This window comes from Pseudonaja textilis, chromosome 3 (genome assembly GCF_049901715.1).
Source record: "Pseudonaja textilis isolate UNSWEBS1 chromosome 3, rPseTex1.2, whole genome shotgun sequence".
NCBI lineage: Eukaryota > Metazoa > Chordata > Lepidosauria > Squamata > Elapidae > Pseudonaja > Pseudonaja textilis.
This window is the reverse complement of record NC_141992.1, coordinates 63,811,354-63,826,778: the sequence shown is the minus strand read 5'-3', so window position 1 is coordinate 63,826,778 and position 15,425 is coordinate 63,811,354. Positions and strand designations below refer to the sequence as shown.

The window sequence follows — 15,425 nt, the reverse complement described above, 5'->3', positions numbered from 1 at the left end:
GCTCTGCCCAATCTGATTATTGCAAATTGTCTCACAGTATTCCAGTAAAAAGTATTATGAGTGCTAATTTTAATCAGAGTTATGCACTGGGGTTGTTTATTAATCCATATGTTAATTTAATTTTCATTACCTATGCTCCAATCCTGTGCGCATATACCTAAAAAAAAAAAACCAACCCAAGTAAGTAAGTAACACTTACTTCTTAAGAAATTTAGAATTTCCCCCTATAAGTGTAATTTTCATGCTATATTAAATGAGTAAATTAACATTTTTGCGTAAACAACATGGCCAAAGGAAAAAAATGGGTTGCCACAGTTTAGTTTGCCAATTTAAAAAATGGAAATAATATTCAAGGATGGAGTTCTTTTCTTTTGTTTTACAGTAGTTGCTTGTAGGGATTAAGCAGCCATGTGTGATTCAGTAGAAAGCTACATCACTTCTTGTCTCAGAGGAGAGATGTTTCCATATGACACATAAATGTATTAAAGGAGAACAGTACTTATCTACATGATTTATTAATGGCAGTGTTTCATATGTAAATGTTTATATGTTTTATATGTATAGTTGCACATTTTAGCAAAACGTAGTCACTGAACCAGTAGTAACACTGATTGAATCCCACCCTTGCTGTACTCTCTTACATCAAAGTGTGCACTGACAGTGTAACAATGGACAAGTGCATCAGAGTCTATGGGAATTGTAAACCCTGGATGACTGCTGAGGTATGGACTGAGAGCCCAGGATTCTGCCTTTAAGGCAGGGGATAGGGATATAGAGAGAGAGGCCACGGCAAACCATAGAAGAGGCATTAAGATGGCAAAACAACAATAAAAATATAAGGTGGAGAATGACCTAGCAGATACCAACCTGAATCAAGTGTGGCAGGGATTGAAGCACCTAACTAACTATAAAGGCAACCCGAGGAACACGGTCAATGCTGATGCCTTGTTGGTAAAGGAGTTGAACATCTTCTTCACCCACCACAAGGTAAAAAGACCAGATCCCATAGCCTCTGCCTGCCAGCCTTCTGATTCCCAGCCACTCACCCTATACAAACATCAAGTGAGAGCTGCACTGAAGGCTGTGAATCCCAGTAAAGCTGTAGGTCCAGATGGGGTGCTGGGGATAGTGGTAAAGACCGATGCCAATCAATTAGCAGGGATTCTGACAAAGATCTTTTAACATCTTCCTGCAAACAGCCTGTGTTCTATCATGCTTGAAAACAGCCACTGTTGTCCCAGTCCCCAAGAAAACAGCAATTAACTGTCTAAATGACTACAGACCTATCGCGTTAACATCAGTAGTGATGAAATGCTTCAAAAGACTGATTATCCAACACCTTAGGACATGCCTCCCACCAGACTTTGACAAACATCAGTTTGCCTACAGGGGGAACAGGTCGACAGACGACGCCATAGCTACTGCCTTAAATTCTGTAGCGAGCCATCTGGAGAAACCAGGAAACTAGGTCAGGATCTTTTCATTGACTACAGCTCGGCCTTCAGTACTATCCTGCCAAGCATCCTTATCAAAAAGCTGACTGACTTGGATTTTCCCTCTTCCATCTGCGACTGGATCAAAGACTTTCTGAGGCTTTCTGAGACTTTCTGACCACAAACAGTGAGGGCTGGGTCTGTCACATCCACCTGCCTGAAGCTTAACATTGGCTCCCCACAAGGCTGTGTCCCTACCTGTACTCACTGTACACACATGATTGTGTATTGTCTGACCCATCCACTGTGATCATTAAGTTTGCAGATGATACTACCATATTGGGTCTCATTACAGGTGGTGATGAAACAGTGTACGGGGGGAGGTTCAAGAATTATCTTCATGTTGCCTAGAAAACAACCTGCACCTAAACATCAGCAAGACAAAGGAGATGGTGTTAGACTTCCGGAAAAAAGAGAGAGGAACCCACCCCACATTACACAGCAGGGCCTGTGTGGAGAGAGTTTCCTCCTTTAAATTCCTGAGAGTCTACCTCAGTGAAGATCTCACCTGGAAAATTAACACAACCCAGGTGGCCAGAAAGGCCCAACAGAGACTCTATTTCCTTAGGATCTTGCGAAAGAATAAAGTGGAACAATGACTGATGACTTCCTTTTACCGGTCCACAATAGAAAGCATCCTCACATATTGCATTACTGGCTTGACAGCCGTGGATAGAAAGACATTACAGAGGGTGATGAGCACAGCACAAAACATTGTTGCCTGTTCCCTGATACCACTATATGACATCACTAGGGCTCACTGCCTTAGAAGAGTGAGGAAAATTTTCAGGGACGACTCACATCCCAGTCAGCACTTCTTTACTCTCCTACGATTGGGTAGGAGATATAGAAGCATAGCCAGCCGCACCAACAGGCTGAAGAACAGTTTCTACCTGTGGGCTATCAGTCTTCTGAATGGAAAATAACTTCATGTCAACATAGTATAACAGACTTGCAGGACTGGCGCGTTGTGCAACAAGGTCACATAGTGTAATAAGATTGGGACTGGGTTAGGGACTTCTGTCCTCACTGTGAGTTGTGTTAAGGGGGAGTGCACGAAGGGAGGCTCAGCCAATCTCATTGTACACATGCACTCTGATAATGATGATGATGATGATGATGATGTCTTCAACATGAAGTTTGGTGAATACTATGTTTTATAATTCTGATAGTTTCATTAATAGCTGTATCATCAGAAACAGGACTTCTGAATTCCACAACAATTAACTTGATTTAGATATCAATTTAATTCTGTACTTTTACAGTGCAAATAGAAATCACTTGGGATCTAAAATATGTTTTGCTTTTTCAAAAACATTCAAGAAATTTGCCATCAATAAAGAAGGTAATAGTTGGATTTTAAAAAGTGAGTAAAATCTGAGTTTGAATACAGGCTTCAAATTTTGTTTGAGGAATCTAGTACAAACTTGTAGCAAACATACTTGAACTTTTTAGAATTTCCTGTCTCATGTACAATGTCATATTATGTTATATTCACAATAATGTGAAATCATAGCTGCCAGTTCTTTAGCTACTATTGACCTTCGTACACATTGAGTTCTTTGCAAGAACTATGCATACAGAATACAGAATAACAGAGATGGAAAGGACGATGGAAATTTTCTAGTCAACTCTGAACAAGCAGGAGATCCTATACCATTTTGGATAAATGCATTGGTGTAGTATATGTGTGGCTCTATGCAGTGTGACCTTTTCTAATTGACAAGTGTCAATACATATATTTTCTAAATGCCACACAACATTTTTGGTATGACACCCAGTGTGCTGAAAACCACTGGGACCATCATGACTGGTTTATGCCATAGTATTTCAATTTCATTTTGCAGTTCTTGATACTTTGTGATTTTCTCCAATATTTTGTCTTCTATTATCTCCTGGTATTGCCATATCACCTACATTTCCAATCATCACGAGCTCAGTGTTGTTCTTAGATGATTTCTGATCAGCTGCTGATCAGCTGCATATATCGTAAAAGGATGTAGACAAATGTGTTTCCATTTATATTCTAAAATTTAAGCCAATTTAGTTTCATTTCTCCTTTTCGCCAAGTAAGGAGGTTGCAACTGGAAAAGACTTGCAAATTTTTGGACTCTGGTTATTTATCAATGGATTTAATCATGTTATATTTGTTTCCCTTTTTAAAATCTGCAGTTGGCATATATAGTTCTTCCTTCTTCCAATTTTCCTCTCAGCAACTTTGTAAGGTTATTTGGTAGAGAAAGAATGACTGGTCCCAATTCAACTTGTGAGCTTCTGTGGCTGAAAGTATTCTTTGTCTTTCTAGATTTAGTCCAACATTTTAATCACTTCTGTAAAATGGGATTATATTTTATTCTCTCTCCAAAATAGTCTTGTTCCACTAACAAATGAGGAGCAGTTACTGTGAAACTGAAGAAGCATATAAAATTATATATTTGGAGAATAGCATATACTGTATAATGGCATTGGAAAACTGGAAATTGTGAAAACAAGGATTTACCAATTAAGTTTTATTTATTATCACATAAACACATTGAAACATGAATGGTTACAGATAAACTACATGTATAATAGCCTTATGGTTAAGTAAAGCATTGTTGTGCATCCAGATGTGATTTTTTTTTCTCCTCAGAGTATAGGGTTGCTAATGTTCCTTTATTGTTCTTATCTCTCGCTAGTAACATCTGCCTCAGCATTTGCCTCCGGCATAATTTAAACATTACTTACAGTTTCTGACTAGTAGTCAATGTGCCATTAGTCTTTTAGATGATATTGTTCAGGAGCAGGTGGGCACAATTACTTGATAAATTCAGGGGTAAACCCAGTCCTTTCAAGGACCAAGATAGGTGATAACGTTGGTGGGGTTTAATTGCTTTTAAATTTGTAAACAACTATCATATTTTAAGCTACCATATTCTTTCCCACAATGAAAATAGAAAAAAATTGACGATGTACCCACGTATAGCTAAAGAAAGAAAAAACATGAGGATGAGAAAGAAAATATTGAAACTTTAAAAGAGAATCTAATACTTATGGATTTCAAAACTGTGGAAAACTATTACAATTGCTAGCTGAGTGTGGATTCAGAATAGAGTATATTCTCCTTAGTGAGTAGATTCTTGCATTTTGAGGAGAGATTAATGTTCATTAAAGTTAAGCTTCGATATATTAGATAGCTTTAGATATATCCATGCAATGATATGTGAACTAAAGATTTTTAAAAATTAATGTATGTTAAAATATATAATGATCACATCTTCTCTGAAATATTGATAGCTTAAATATGTCTTTATCTTCTGCATTCCATTTTAGCTCATTTAACAAATAGATAAATGTTCAAACTCCTCATATTCAGTCACTTCAGAAAGTACAGCTGGGGCTCATCCTTGTGGTAAAGTCTACAGTTGCCCAATTGTGAGGACCCTCATTTTTCAACTGTAACAAGTGACAACATTGGGATACCTGGGTTATCATTAATGCACCAGGGCTCATTTGGCTAAGTTCTGCTCAAATCAGTGTTTATTCTCATTTTTAAATAACTAAATGAGTAAATACACACATTTTTTTCAAGTTTAATCTGTTGTTCAAATTTTGATAAACTGGAAATAACACAATAAGCATATAAGGACACACAAGCTCTAAATGAGATTTATTGTAAAAAAGTGAAAAAAAATGAAAGGGTTTTTATTTTTATTTTATTTATTTATTATTTAGATTCCTTGCCTTTATTATTTTTACAAATAAGTCAAGACAGAAAACATACTCAACACACCTTCTTATTTTCCCCATAACAGCCCTGTGAGGTGAGTTGAACTGAAACAGAGTTACTGGTCTAAAGTCACCCAATTGGTTTTCATGGCTAAGGTGGGACTAGAATTAGCCTTGTGTCTTAACCACTAGACCAAACTAACTTTCTAATTCCACCAACTGAAATGTAACTCCTATCTAGAGTGAAATCAAGTTTAAATTCCTGTGCCCTTTTTTCCCCCCTACTTGCATGGCATAACAGTTTTGGAACCAGTCTCAATGTAGAGGTCAATTTCTACATTTCTGTTGTTTAGGTATTCACTCAAAACATGGTACTCTCACGTGGCTACATAAATAATTTGAAGTGTATTTCTTCCCCGCCCCATATCCAACAAACTTTGTTGAGAAGAAACAAAAAGGTTGTGTAAAAATATAAACATCTAGAGAGCTCAGCTTCTGTTGACTATGTATTTGTTAATGTCTATGCAGGGTTGTTATTGTTGATAATAGCAAGAAAGTGGTGCGTCACTGCCTTCTGGGATGTTTTAGACTTCCACAGCCTTATCTATTACCCTGTGTTTGTAGTTTTCTTCCAATTCAAAGATTAACAAGGTTCTTCATTACTTTTCAAAAACAGAAAAGGATACTATAATAGTAAAACAAGAAATTATATTCATATGCAAGCTTCATCAGATCTGATATAAATATGAAAAGGACTTTATACAGACATATTCATTCAGTTGATGCTTTAAAAACCTGCCTGTATAGGACCCAACTAAAAAGCAGCTAAGACATAGTCTGTGTCTTGAACACAAAATATTGTAGCATGTCAATGAAGAAGTCTGGCTGAAAACCAAGAAATAGTAGTATGTAATTTGAATAATAATATTGGTAATTTTAAGTGCCACAAAGATCTAACAATGTCAAATCACAGATTTTAATTCTCATGTAGACTGTTATTATCAAACAAGGGTTATATATAATAATTTAGTCTACAAGAGAAAAATACTTTGCTTGATTTGATAAACTTATGACTAGTTTGTTTTAGATGTGACTTTTGGCCAGTAAGTAATACAGTTCTGGCATCATTAACACTTCTTATATAATAAAAAGAGGAAAGATGCATCCTTTGATATTATGTCTTTTTCCATATGTATTAATTCAGAAACTAGTAATTAGTTTAAAAGTGCAAGTGGCCTTTATGGTTTTGTTGAGAAATATGACACTTTATTATTTTTTTTACTACTTTCCTCCTTCCATTTTGTGGCCAAAACAAGACCGAGCTGAAGAATAACAGATGGAAGTGAAGCTTGTGGGTGCAATATATCTGTATAATAAATTTAAACTTGTTTATAAATATATAACTTTTGATATTTTTATATCAAAAGGTGCAGGTTACAAGCTTATATCTCTCTTTTCAGGTCAGGATCGCAGTGAAGCAACTTTAATAAAGAGGTTTAAAGGTGACGGTGTACGATACAAAGCAAAACTCATTGGGATAGATGAAGTCTCTGCAGCACGAGGTGATAAGTTATGTCAAGATTCCATGATGAAATTAAAGGTGCTGTGAAAATACTTAAAATACTTATTTTCAATACTAATTATAATGTTTACATAAAATTATGTATGTAATTGCTTGTGTGCGTGCATGTTCATGTATGTATAATTCTAATTTATAGGAGTTAACTTTGAAGCAACCTAAACATTGAAATAAGGATGTAAATCTTTTTGGACAAGATCTTGAAGAGAATGATAGAAATTTTAACTTTTTGAGGTGGAACAGTTTCTTTACAATCCAACTTCAAATCTTGAAACAGCATTGGAATGGTTTGTATGTTTAGTGAATTATCTCTTTTTGGACATAGGAGAAGTTCCACCCTTTGGATTTGATATTTGATTGGCAGGTTTGATACCATCAAAAACGGGACCTTGCTTTACAGCTAAAATTCTACAATTTAGCTGTAGGAATTAAGTTACGTGATATAATTTAGACATTTCTCCTTGATTCTATGCAATTTGTGTTTTGGAGTGTACAATCTTTTGTATTAGCCCATCATGTATTTTATAGCCTCTCTCTGAAGCTGTAGGTGACATCCTTCTCAGTCAGGTAACATCGTACAGCTATCATACTCTTATCTTGATATAATCACAAATGGAATTATGATCCTAAATGGAAATGGATTCCTGAGCAGATAATTCTTAATCTCAAAATGATGTGTGTACACTTATTATAGCTATTTCTTTCTGTGATGCTGATTAATGTTAATAATAAATAGAAGTTTAGCCCGATTGAGATTTTGCAATCTCCCCAAAGAACTTGAAGTGCTCTTTAATCTATTTTGGTCTCTTGAAATTCAAACCCATGTAGCTAGGAATGTCATCTAATATCTTCCCCAGTTCATTGCCTATTATCATTCCTTATAGCCAATAGTACACTATGCTCCCAATATGAATAATATACAGGTAATCCTCATTAACAATTATTTGTTTAGCAATCCTTTGAAGTTTTGAGGGTGCCAAGCATTGTAATTACAGCCACTCTTCAAAAGTTATGACCATTGCAGCACCCCCATGGTCCCATGATCAAAATTCAGGTATGAGGCCTTCTTAACAGATAACAGAGTTGGAAGGGACCTTGTAGGTCATCTAGTCCAACCCCTGCCCAAGCAGGAGACTTATCATTTCTGACAAATGGGAGTCCAATCTCTTCTTGAAAATCTAAAGTGATGGCGCTCCCACAACTTCTGAGGGCAAACTGTTCCATTGGTTGATTGTTCTCACTGTCACAAAGTTTCTCCTTATTTCGAGGTTAAATCTGTCCTTGTTCAGTTTCCATCCATTATTTCTTGTCTGGCCTTCAGGTGCTTTAGAAAATAGTTTGACCCCTTCCTCTCTGTGGCAGCTCCTCAAATATTGGAAGACTGCTATCATGTCTCCCCTGGTCCTTCTCTTTACTAAATTAGCCATGCCCAGTTCCTGTAACCGTTCTTCATATGTTTTAGTCTCCAGTCCCCTAATCATCCTGGTTGCTCTTCTCTGTACTTTTTTTAGAGTCTCAACATTCCTTTTCTAGTGTGGTGACCAAAATTGGATGCAGTACTCTAGGTGTGGTCTTAGTAAGGCTTTATAGAGTGGTATTAGTACCTCACTTGATCTCGATTGTATCCCTCTGTTAATGCAATTTAGGATTGCATTAGCTTTTTTGGCAGCAGCTGCACATTGCTGGCTCCTATTGAGCTGTTGTCCACTAAGACTCCAAGATCCTTCTCACAGTTATTGCCATTGAACCTGGTTTCACCCAGTCTATATGTGTACTTTTGTTTTTTCTTGCCTAAGTGTAGGACTTTACTTTTCTCTACATTGAATTTCATTTTGTTAGATACGGCCCAGTGTTCTAGTCTGTCAAGATCCATCTGGGTCTTGAGCCTATCTTCTTGGGTGTTAGCTATTCCTGCCAGCTTAGTATCATCTGCAGATCTGGTGAGTTCCCCTTGTATTCCCTCACAAAGGACTAGCAGCTGCTTCAGATGGACACACTTCGTCAACAGAAGCACTAGTCACTTAGGGCCAGTGGGGTGGTACAATAAGTGGCAGTGACAGAGAACAGAAATGGGTGTAAATAGATGGGAATTGAAGCAGAGACAAGGAAAGCACAGCAGTAGAATTGTGAGATCATTGACTAAAAATACTATAGTCCTGCAACCTCCCTGCCATTGCTATGTGGTCATGAAATGTTTTGTCTAATGACCATTTCACTTGACAATATAAATTCTAATCTCAGTTAAGATCATTCAGTGATGACTACCTCTATTGTATTGTGTGTAGATGGTGTCACTGGAGTATTATTAAACATGATAGCATTCTTATGGCTTGGTTTTGTAGCATGTGTGTGAAAGCTGCATCTTTGTCTGAAAAGTAGAGGAATGCTATTATTATTCTTGTATACAAACAGAAAAGTAGCAGGAGTAAATGCCCAAGCTACAAGATTTGGCAGAAATCTGATTAGAAGGAGAGGTGAGGAGGCAATGAATAAATATGGGAAGTGCCATGTAGCTTTATCCTAGGCAGTATATAGACCAGCTTATTGTTCTTTCAGCACATCATTGAGAAATGCATAAATCTGGGTCAAAATGTTATTATGAATTTGTTGATTTACAGAATTAATATGATAAGGTCAGTGGTTTTGAATTGTGGAATGATGTGTGCAAATGCAGAATTATTCATTGTTCAGTAAATATAATAACAGCAGCAAATGGTGGAAATGAAGTTTGAGCATTGACAGAATGCTTAGTAAAAACTTCAACATCAAGCAAGAAGTATGATAAGAAAATGTGATATTTGTATTATTTAACATATTTATGGGAAAATATATGAGGAATGTTTGTGGTGATGCTGTGGTTTGGAATATGAATGTTTATATTCCTGACCAAGAATAAGGTTAAGCAATGATAGATACATTGTATATTGCAATTAAAGCAGAGATTTGAAAAAAAAATGTATTTACTTAATCTATTTACATGGCTTTCATCTTGCAGACACAATTCTGGAGGGCTATAACATTTAAAAATTATTTGGAAGCAAAATAACAAAAGCAAATACAAATAATATACTCTGGCAATTAAGAACACCAGAAACCAATCTACCTAGCCTCATCTGACTTCCCAACTCCTATGATAAGGAAAATAGTCAGGTCTTCATAGCTTTCTGAAAGGCTCCAAGCTAATCTAATGTTGGGTGATGTCGCATTCCAGAAGGCAAGCACTATGACAGAAAATTCCTGGGTCATGCAAAATAGACACTCCTTAATTCGTGATATCCAGAACATGCCCCTCCTGCCAAATCTAACAGGATGAGTGGAGACAATGGGAGAAAGGCTTCCCCCCAAAACATATTACACCAAAAAACATATTGGGACCCAATGTAGATGCAACATGGGCATATCTAGAAGCAATCATATTCTTCTCTCATCATATCCTGCACCAGTTGCAGCTTCTGGATGTTCTTCAATTATACCCAAGCAAAGTCTCATGGAAGGTATTCGTCTAGAACAGGGGTGTCAAACTCAATTTTATTGAGGGCCAGATCAGCATTTTGGTTGTCATCTGTGGGATGGGGGGGCGTGGCCAGGGGAATGGGCATGGCCAGAGTGGTCATGACTGACTGGGCATGGCCATGGAGCATGGCCCGCTTGATGTAGGATGTGTGGGAGTTGCCTGTGGGTTGGGGTGGAATTGGGAAGGGAATCCAGGGGTCTCTGATGGGTGGGATGGTGGATGGGCTCATCTTGTAGGATGAGGTGTGAGGTGAGGCAGGGAATGGGGCAGCTACAGCCAAATCCATCAGCTACAGCTACAACCCATCGCTTGCTGCCCTTTGTGCGGGTGTGTGGGGAATAGTTTCTAGCTGTAAATGCAGCCTACCAGCCCCTCAGCTGGCATACACTGTTGCTCCAGAGCCCACTGGCAACACCAAGTTGGCTGTCCAGGCAGCAAGCGGAGGTCGTGGGAAGGAATGTGATGTGGACCATTGGACACGCTTAATTTATCCCACTGTTTCGGCTTGTAGTTGGAGAGCAGGTCGCTACTGATCATCTTCTCCTCAGGCTCCTTCAGGTCTTGCCCTTGGCCTGTGCATGGATTGTGTTCCCCTCATGCACCTGACTGCAGCGGTGTGTGTGCAAGAGGGGTGTTCCACCAGCAGTCCCTGCAGGAAGCAGGAGAGGGCGTGGCATTTCCCCATCTGCTACCAGACCCAACAAATGCTCCTGACCAGGCTTCCCCAAAGCATGGCGTGGGGCGGGGTAGGAAGTGGTGCCCATCCCAAAGTTGAGGAAGAGGGACTTTGAGCCCCAGGTACTGGTTCGGCTAGTGCCCTGCCAATTTGCCTGCTCGCGCGGAGGGAAGCCCTACTATCCCCAAGTTGCGTCATCTGGGAATGCCATCTGAGCCGGAAATTTAGCTACAATCCTCAGATCAGAATGGAGATGTGGTGGTGGTGGTGTGTGTGTGTGTGTGTGTGTGTGTGTGTGTGTGCACAACAGAAGGCTGCTTTCAATCCAGGGAAGGGACCACATCCTCAGGGGCTCCATCTGAAGGAGCTGTGTCAGTTGGGCAGAGCCCCAAAAGCACTCCGGGGCTGCTGCTGACAGCCCCAATGAAGAAGACGCATCAACAGGCGTCTCTACTCCTGGCAGTTCCTGAGTGGCAACTCCGCCACCACTCAGCAGACCCACTCAACCCAAAGGAGGCAAAGTGGCCAGCTAGAAAGACAAAAGGTGGCCACCGCAAGTGGGGAAAGCTTGATCTGCATTGGCACTATGGCTGCCCAAACCCAGCCTTCCCCCCATCTCTGCTGGGCCTGGGTAACTAGGGCTCCAATGGGGATCTGGCTTTCCCCACTCACTGTGGCCTTTTTTTGCCTGTTGGGCTAAAGCTGCTGGTGGCCAAGATGCCAAGATGCATCGGGTGCATGAGCCTTTCTAGCTGGCTTCTAGAAGGAGAGAGACAGAGAGACGGTGACAGAGGGACATACACACACACTTAGAATGCTGCATCCAGGTTTTGTCACTGGAAAGCTATTTGTCTAGAATGGAATAGAGTCTCCTGTTTGAGCAGTGAGGTTAGACTAGAAGACCTCCAAGGTCCCTTCCAACTCCATTATTCTGCAGTTCTGTAGGCCTTACACCAGCATTTGGTGTCACTTTTTAGCCAACTGGATTGATTTGAGAAGCTCTCAGGCTTGAATTAGAAGTCAACAGTTCCTTCCATTGTGAAGCAATCAGCATTTATGGCATGCTGCTGATCATTCAGGAAGCAATAAACAGGCATCAATATTAGTAGCTATTGAAGCCTGATTCCCCAATACTTTTTTCAAAAGCATTCAAATTGGCTGCTATTACCACAACAGCTGTCTGTGAATTCCCTAGTTTCAATGTGTTGTGTGAGAAAGTATTTTTTTATGTGAAATGACCTTGACTTGAAACCCTGTAAGAGCAGGACAACTCCCTTATCTCTGCTTTATTTTTATATGCCTCCATATAAATGGGAATAAAAATGTCATAAATCATATGAATATACTAGCCAATTAAAGAGTTTACTTTAAATGTAAGGCTGAGATTAATAATTGGAAAGCACGTACACCATAGTCTGACAACATTGCTTACCTCAGTACATAAAATGAAATGTTGATGGGTTCAAATAAAGTATACCAGATTTGGACCCTGTAACTTTCATATTCATATTACAAAGAATTATAGCAAGGAAAAATTACTCCAATAATCTGTTTCCATGGTACCAATATAATAAGAAATACCCATGCAAAGACTTGAAGTATTGAATCTAATTTGAGAAACATATATAATGGGAACCTAATTAGAAGGAAAATATGCTAACAGTCCAGTATATAACCTTAGATTTTAAAGTAGAAACCTACAGTTGTCTAGCCCTTTTCAAGCCTGTTCTTATTCCTGCCTATTCTACTCCTGTCACATTTTATAGCTATTTACTTTTCTACTTCAATTTTGCTATCCACCTAGATTTGTCTACTTTCCATAATTACTTTCTATTTATCATTCTTTCCTATAGCTATTTTTCTATAAGCTTGTTCAGTTTGTGAGAATTTGCCAAGCATTATAAGCTACAAACATTTTGTTAAGAATTATTGCCCTCAACAAATTGTCAGGATCACAACCTGCATGGTAAACTAGACAACCAGTATCCCATTGCATTATCATTTCAAGAGATATTCCCTTACTTAAGCAGAGAAACAGAATGACCAAAGGGGACCAAAAAGGTGGTGGGAACTAGAGCAACCTTTGACTTCCTGCTGGCTTCCCCACTGAGTTTCCTTTTGAGAATCTGACAGAGAGATGACAAATCTTCCCTTCCTCCCTTGTGGGAAGCTGGCAATGGGAATTAAAAAAATCTTCCTCTCTCTTTCCTTTGTTGCTTCCTTCCATCAAGATCTTCTGTGGCACTATCTTCTGACCACAGCAGCAGGTAGTAGCATTGAAACAGCCACAATGTCATTCTATCAGGAATTGTGGGTCCAAGATTTTGGACACATTTTTTATGTTATCTCATTTGAGGTACCTTGGTTCAAATATTGTTGTCCTATGATGCACTATCTTAGCCAGTTAAAATAATGACAACAAAAGTTGTAGTAATATATAGATTGCAGAATGAATTGATATAAAGGTTGATTCAATCCATCTATGTTACATATGGGAACTTCATGAGAAAAAAATACTGTATAAAGGTATTCCTATTACATTCAAGTGTTTCATAGGCATAAACTGTCTGGTCACTGGCATGTCTTTTTTCCAGAATTGATTCCAGCTTTTTCTGTACTCCTTTCTTCTTCTCTGCCTTCTAATCCTAATTAATCATTACACCACTGTCCTTGATTTGACTTCTGGTTGTGCATCATAACTCATTACATATTGATGAAGTGGAATAGAATGGGATATTGTCTGGTTCCCAGGAGAGTGCAATAGTAGCAATAGATAGCACTGTATGGAAGAAAATGGTCAAGATAGCTTCTCCCTTAATAGTTTCCCCAGAGTTTGTGTTTTATGGTATAAGTAGTCTGTTTTGTTTTGGCAAGGCTTCTGTCTATAGTTGAGAAACAATAAAAGAAACTGCTCAGAAGAATCTCAGTGTGTCTTTCTTGGTTTTGGAGCCTGACACTATCCATGCCCATCTATTTTCTCTTCTTATAAACATACCCCATAGGTTGATTCAATCCATCTATGTTACATATGGGAATGTTAACCACACTGATAAATGTACTATGTATCAGCCAGTTCCAAACTAGTCAACCTAGGCTGGCCAACTTTAACTAAAGTGAAAGTTATTATACAGACTCACTGTTACAAAATGGGCAGCCATATAAATCAACTATACAAACAAACATCTCTCTATAATATATTATATACTATATCAAACATATACTAGGGTTATGGGAATATTGTAAAAATTATGCTCAACAGTATAGCATATACAAAAAATGTATTTTGAAACTGAAAATGCCTTTCCCAAAATAATAAAAATTCATGGTTTGTTTACATATACTAACCATTTCCTTCCCTCAACAAATGCATGCATGCGCATGCGCGCGCACACACACACACTGAAGTTTGGTTGACTAGGCTTGGAACTGGCTGACACGTAGTATTTTTATCATTGTGTTTAACATTATTTTCAGGATATGGGATGTATTTACCAGAAGAGAAAATAGATGGGCATGGATACTGTCAGGCTCCAAAATCAAGAAAGACACAATGAGATTCTTCTAAGCAGTTTCTGCTGCTAGTAAAAATAGACATGTTCCATAGAGCTAATTAGGTATGTTATAGAGATTAAGGAGCTGTATTAGAAAAGGTTTATCATGCATTCTCATCATCTCTTAGGCATGAAAGCTGGGTGACATTGGGCCAGCCACTCTTTCTCAGCCTAGATTACTTGATATGATTGTTTTTGTGGGGAAAAAGTGGCAGCATTTGTGTAGGCACCTTGAGATGCATAAAATAAGAACTTATGGTTATTGTTGTTATTTCTTTCCAAAATAGATAACCAAAAAGGATGGGTGGGTGGGTGGGTAGAGAATGTGTGCGGGTTGGAGTGGTGATTGGAGAGGCAACTACTGTAAGAGAAGGAAAGAGATATGGAGAGAAAGAAGTGGATGAAGATTAGGGGAGGGCAAAAATTAGCAAAAGAAAGGGTGAAGTTGAGAAGCTTATTAAGCATTACAAAATGTGTTAGGAAACTCTATGAAAGGATGGCTAATCTTCAGAAACATCTGTGTTTTCAGCAAATATGTCTCCAGTCTTCCTTCCTTTTAACAGGATATTTTTGTTGTCAGAATTGTCAAACAACTATTCCCTGAATTTCACAGATTTGTATAAGTGTGTAAAGGATTTCTTCTATGAGTAGATAGGATAATCTGCTCAGAATCAATGTTACCCTTGTAATTTAGTGAATAGTGTCATAATCTTCATTGCCAAAAAAGGAAGCAATAGAAATTAATTACAACTTCCTAACTTAGACCATTAATTACATAATTTTGATATGTCAAAATAATCAGAAAATCCTGGATTTGTATGGTATGCATTCACTCAGCCCTTTTTTCAGCTACATTCCACTTCCATAGACTGGAAGAGTTTGAAAACAAACATATACATTGAAA

The 15,425-nt window shown here is 38.3% G+C and overlaps 1 protein-coding gene across 15 annotated transcripts in view; it reads left to right on the top strand.

Moving 5' to 3' along the window:
* Positions 1–15,425, top strand: part of DAB1 (DAB adaptor protein 1) — a 726,322-nt gene that overhangs the window by 603,429 nt on the left and 107,468 nt on the right. For all 15 annotated transcript variants that reach the window (XR_015742881.1, XM_087929981.1, XM_087929975.1 and 12 more), the window contains one exon: positions 6,662–6,801. Coding sequence is in view for 14 of the 15 variants with exons in the window: in XM_087929981.1 (XP_087786107.1) it covers positions 6,662–6,801 (140 nt within the window). In the remaining variant the exon portion in view is untranslated. The remainder of the gene's footprint in view (positions 1–6,661; positions 6,802–15,425) is intronic.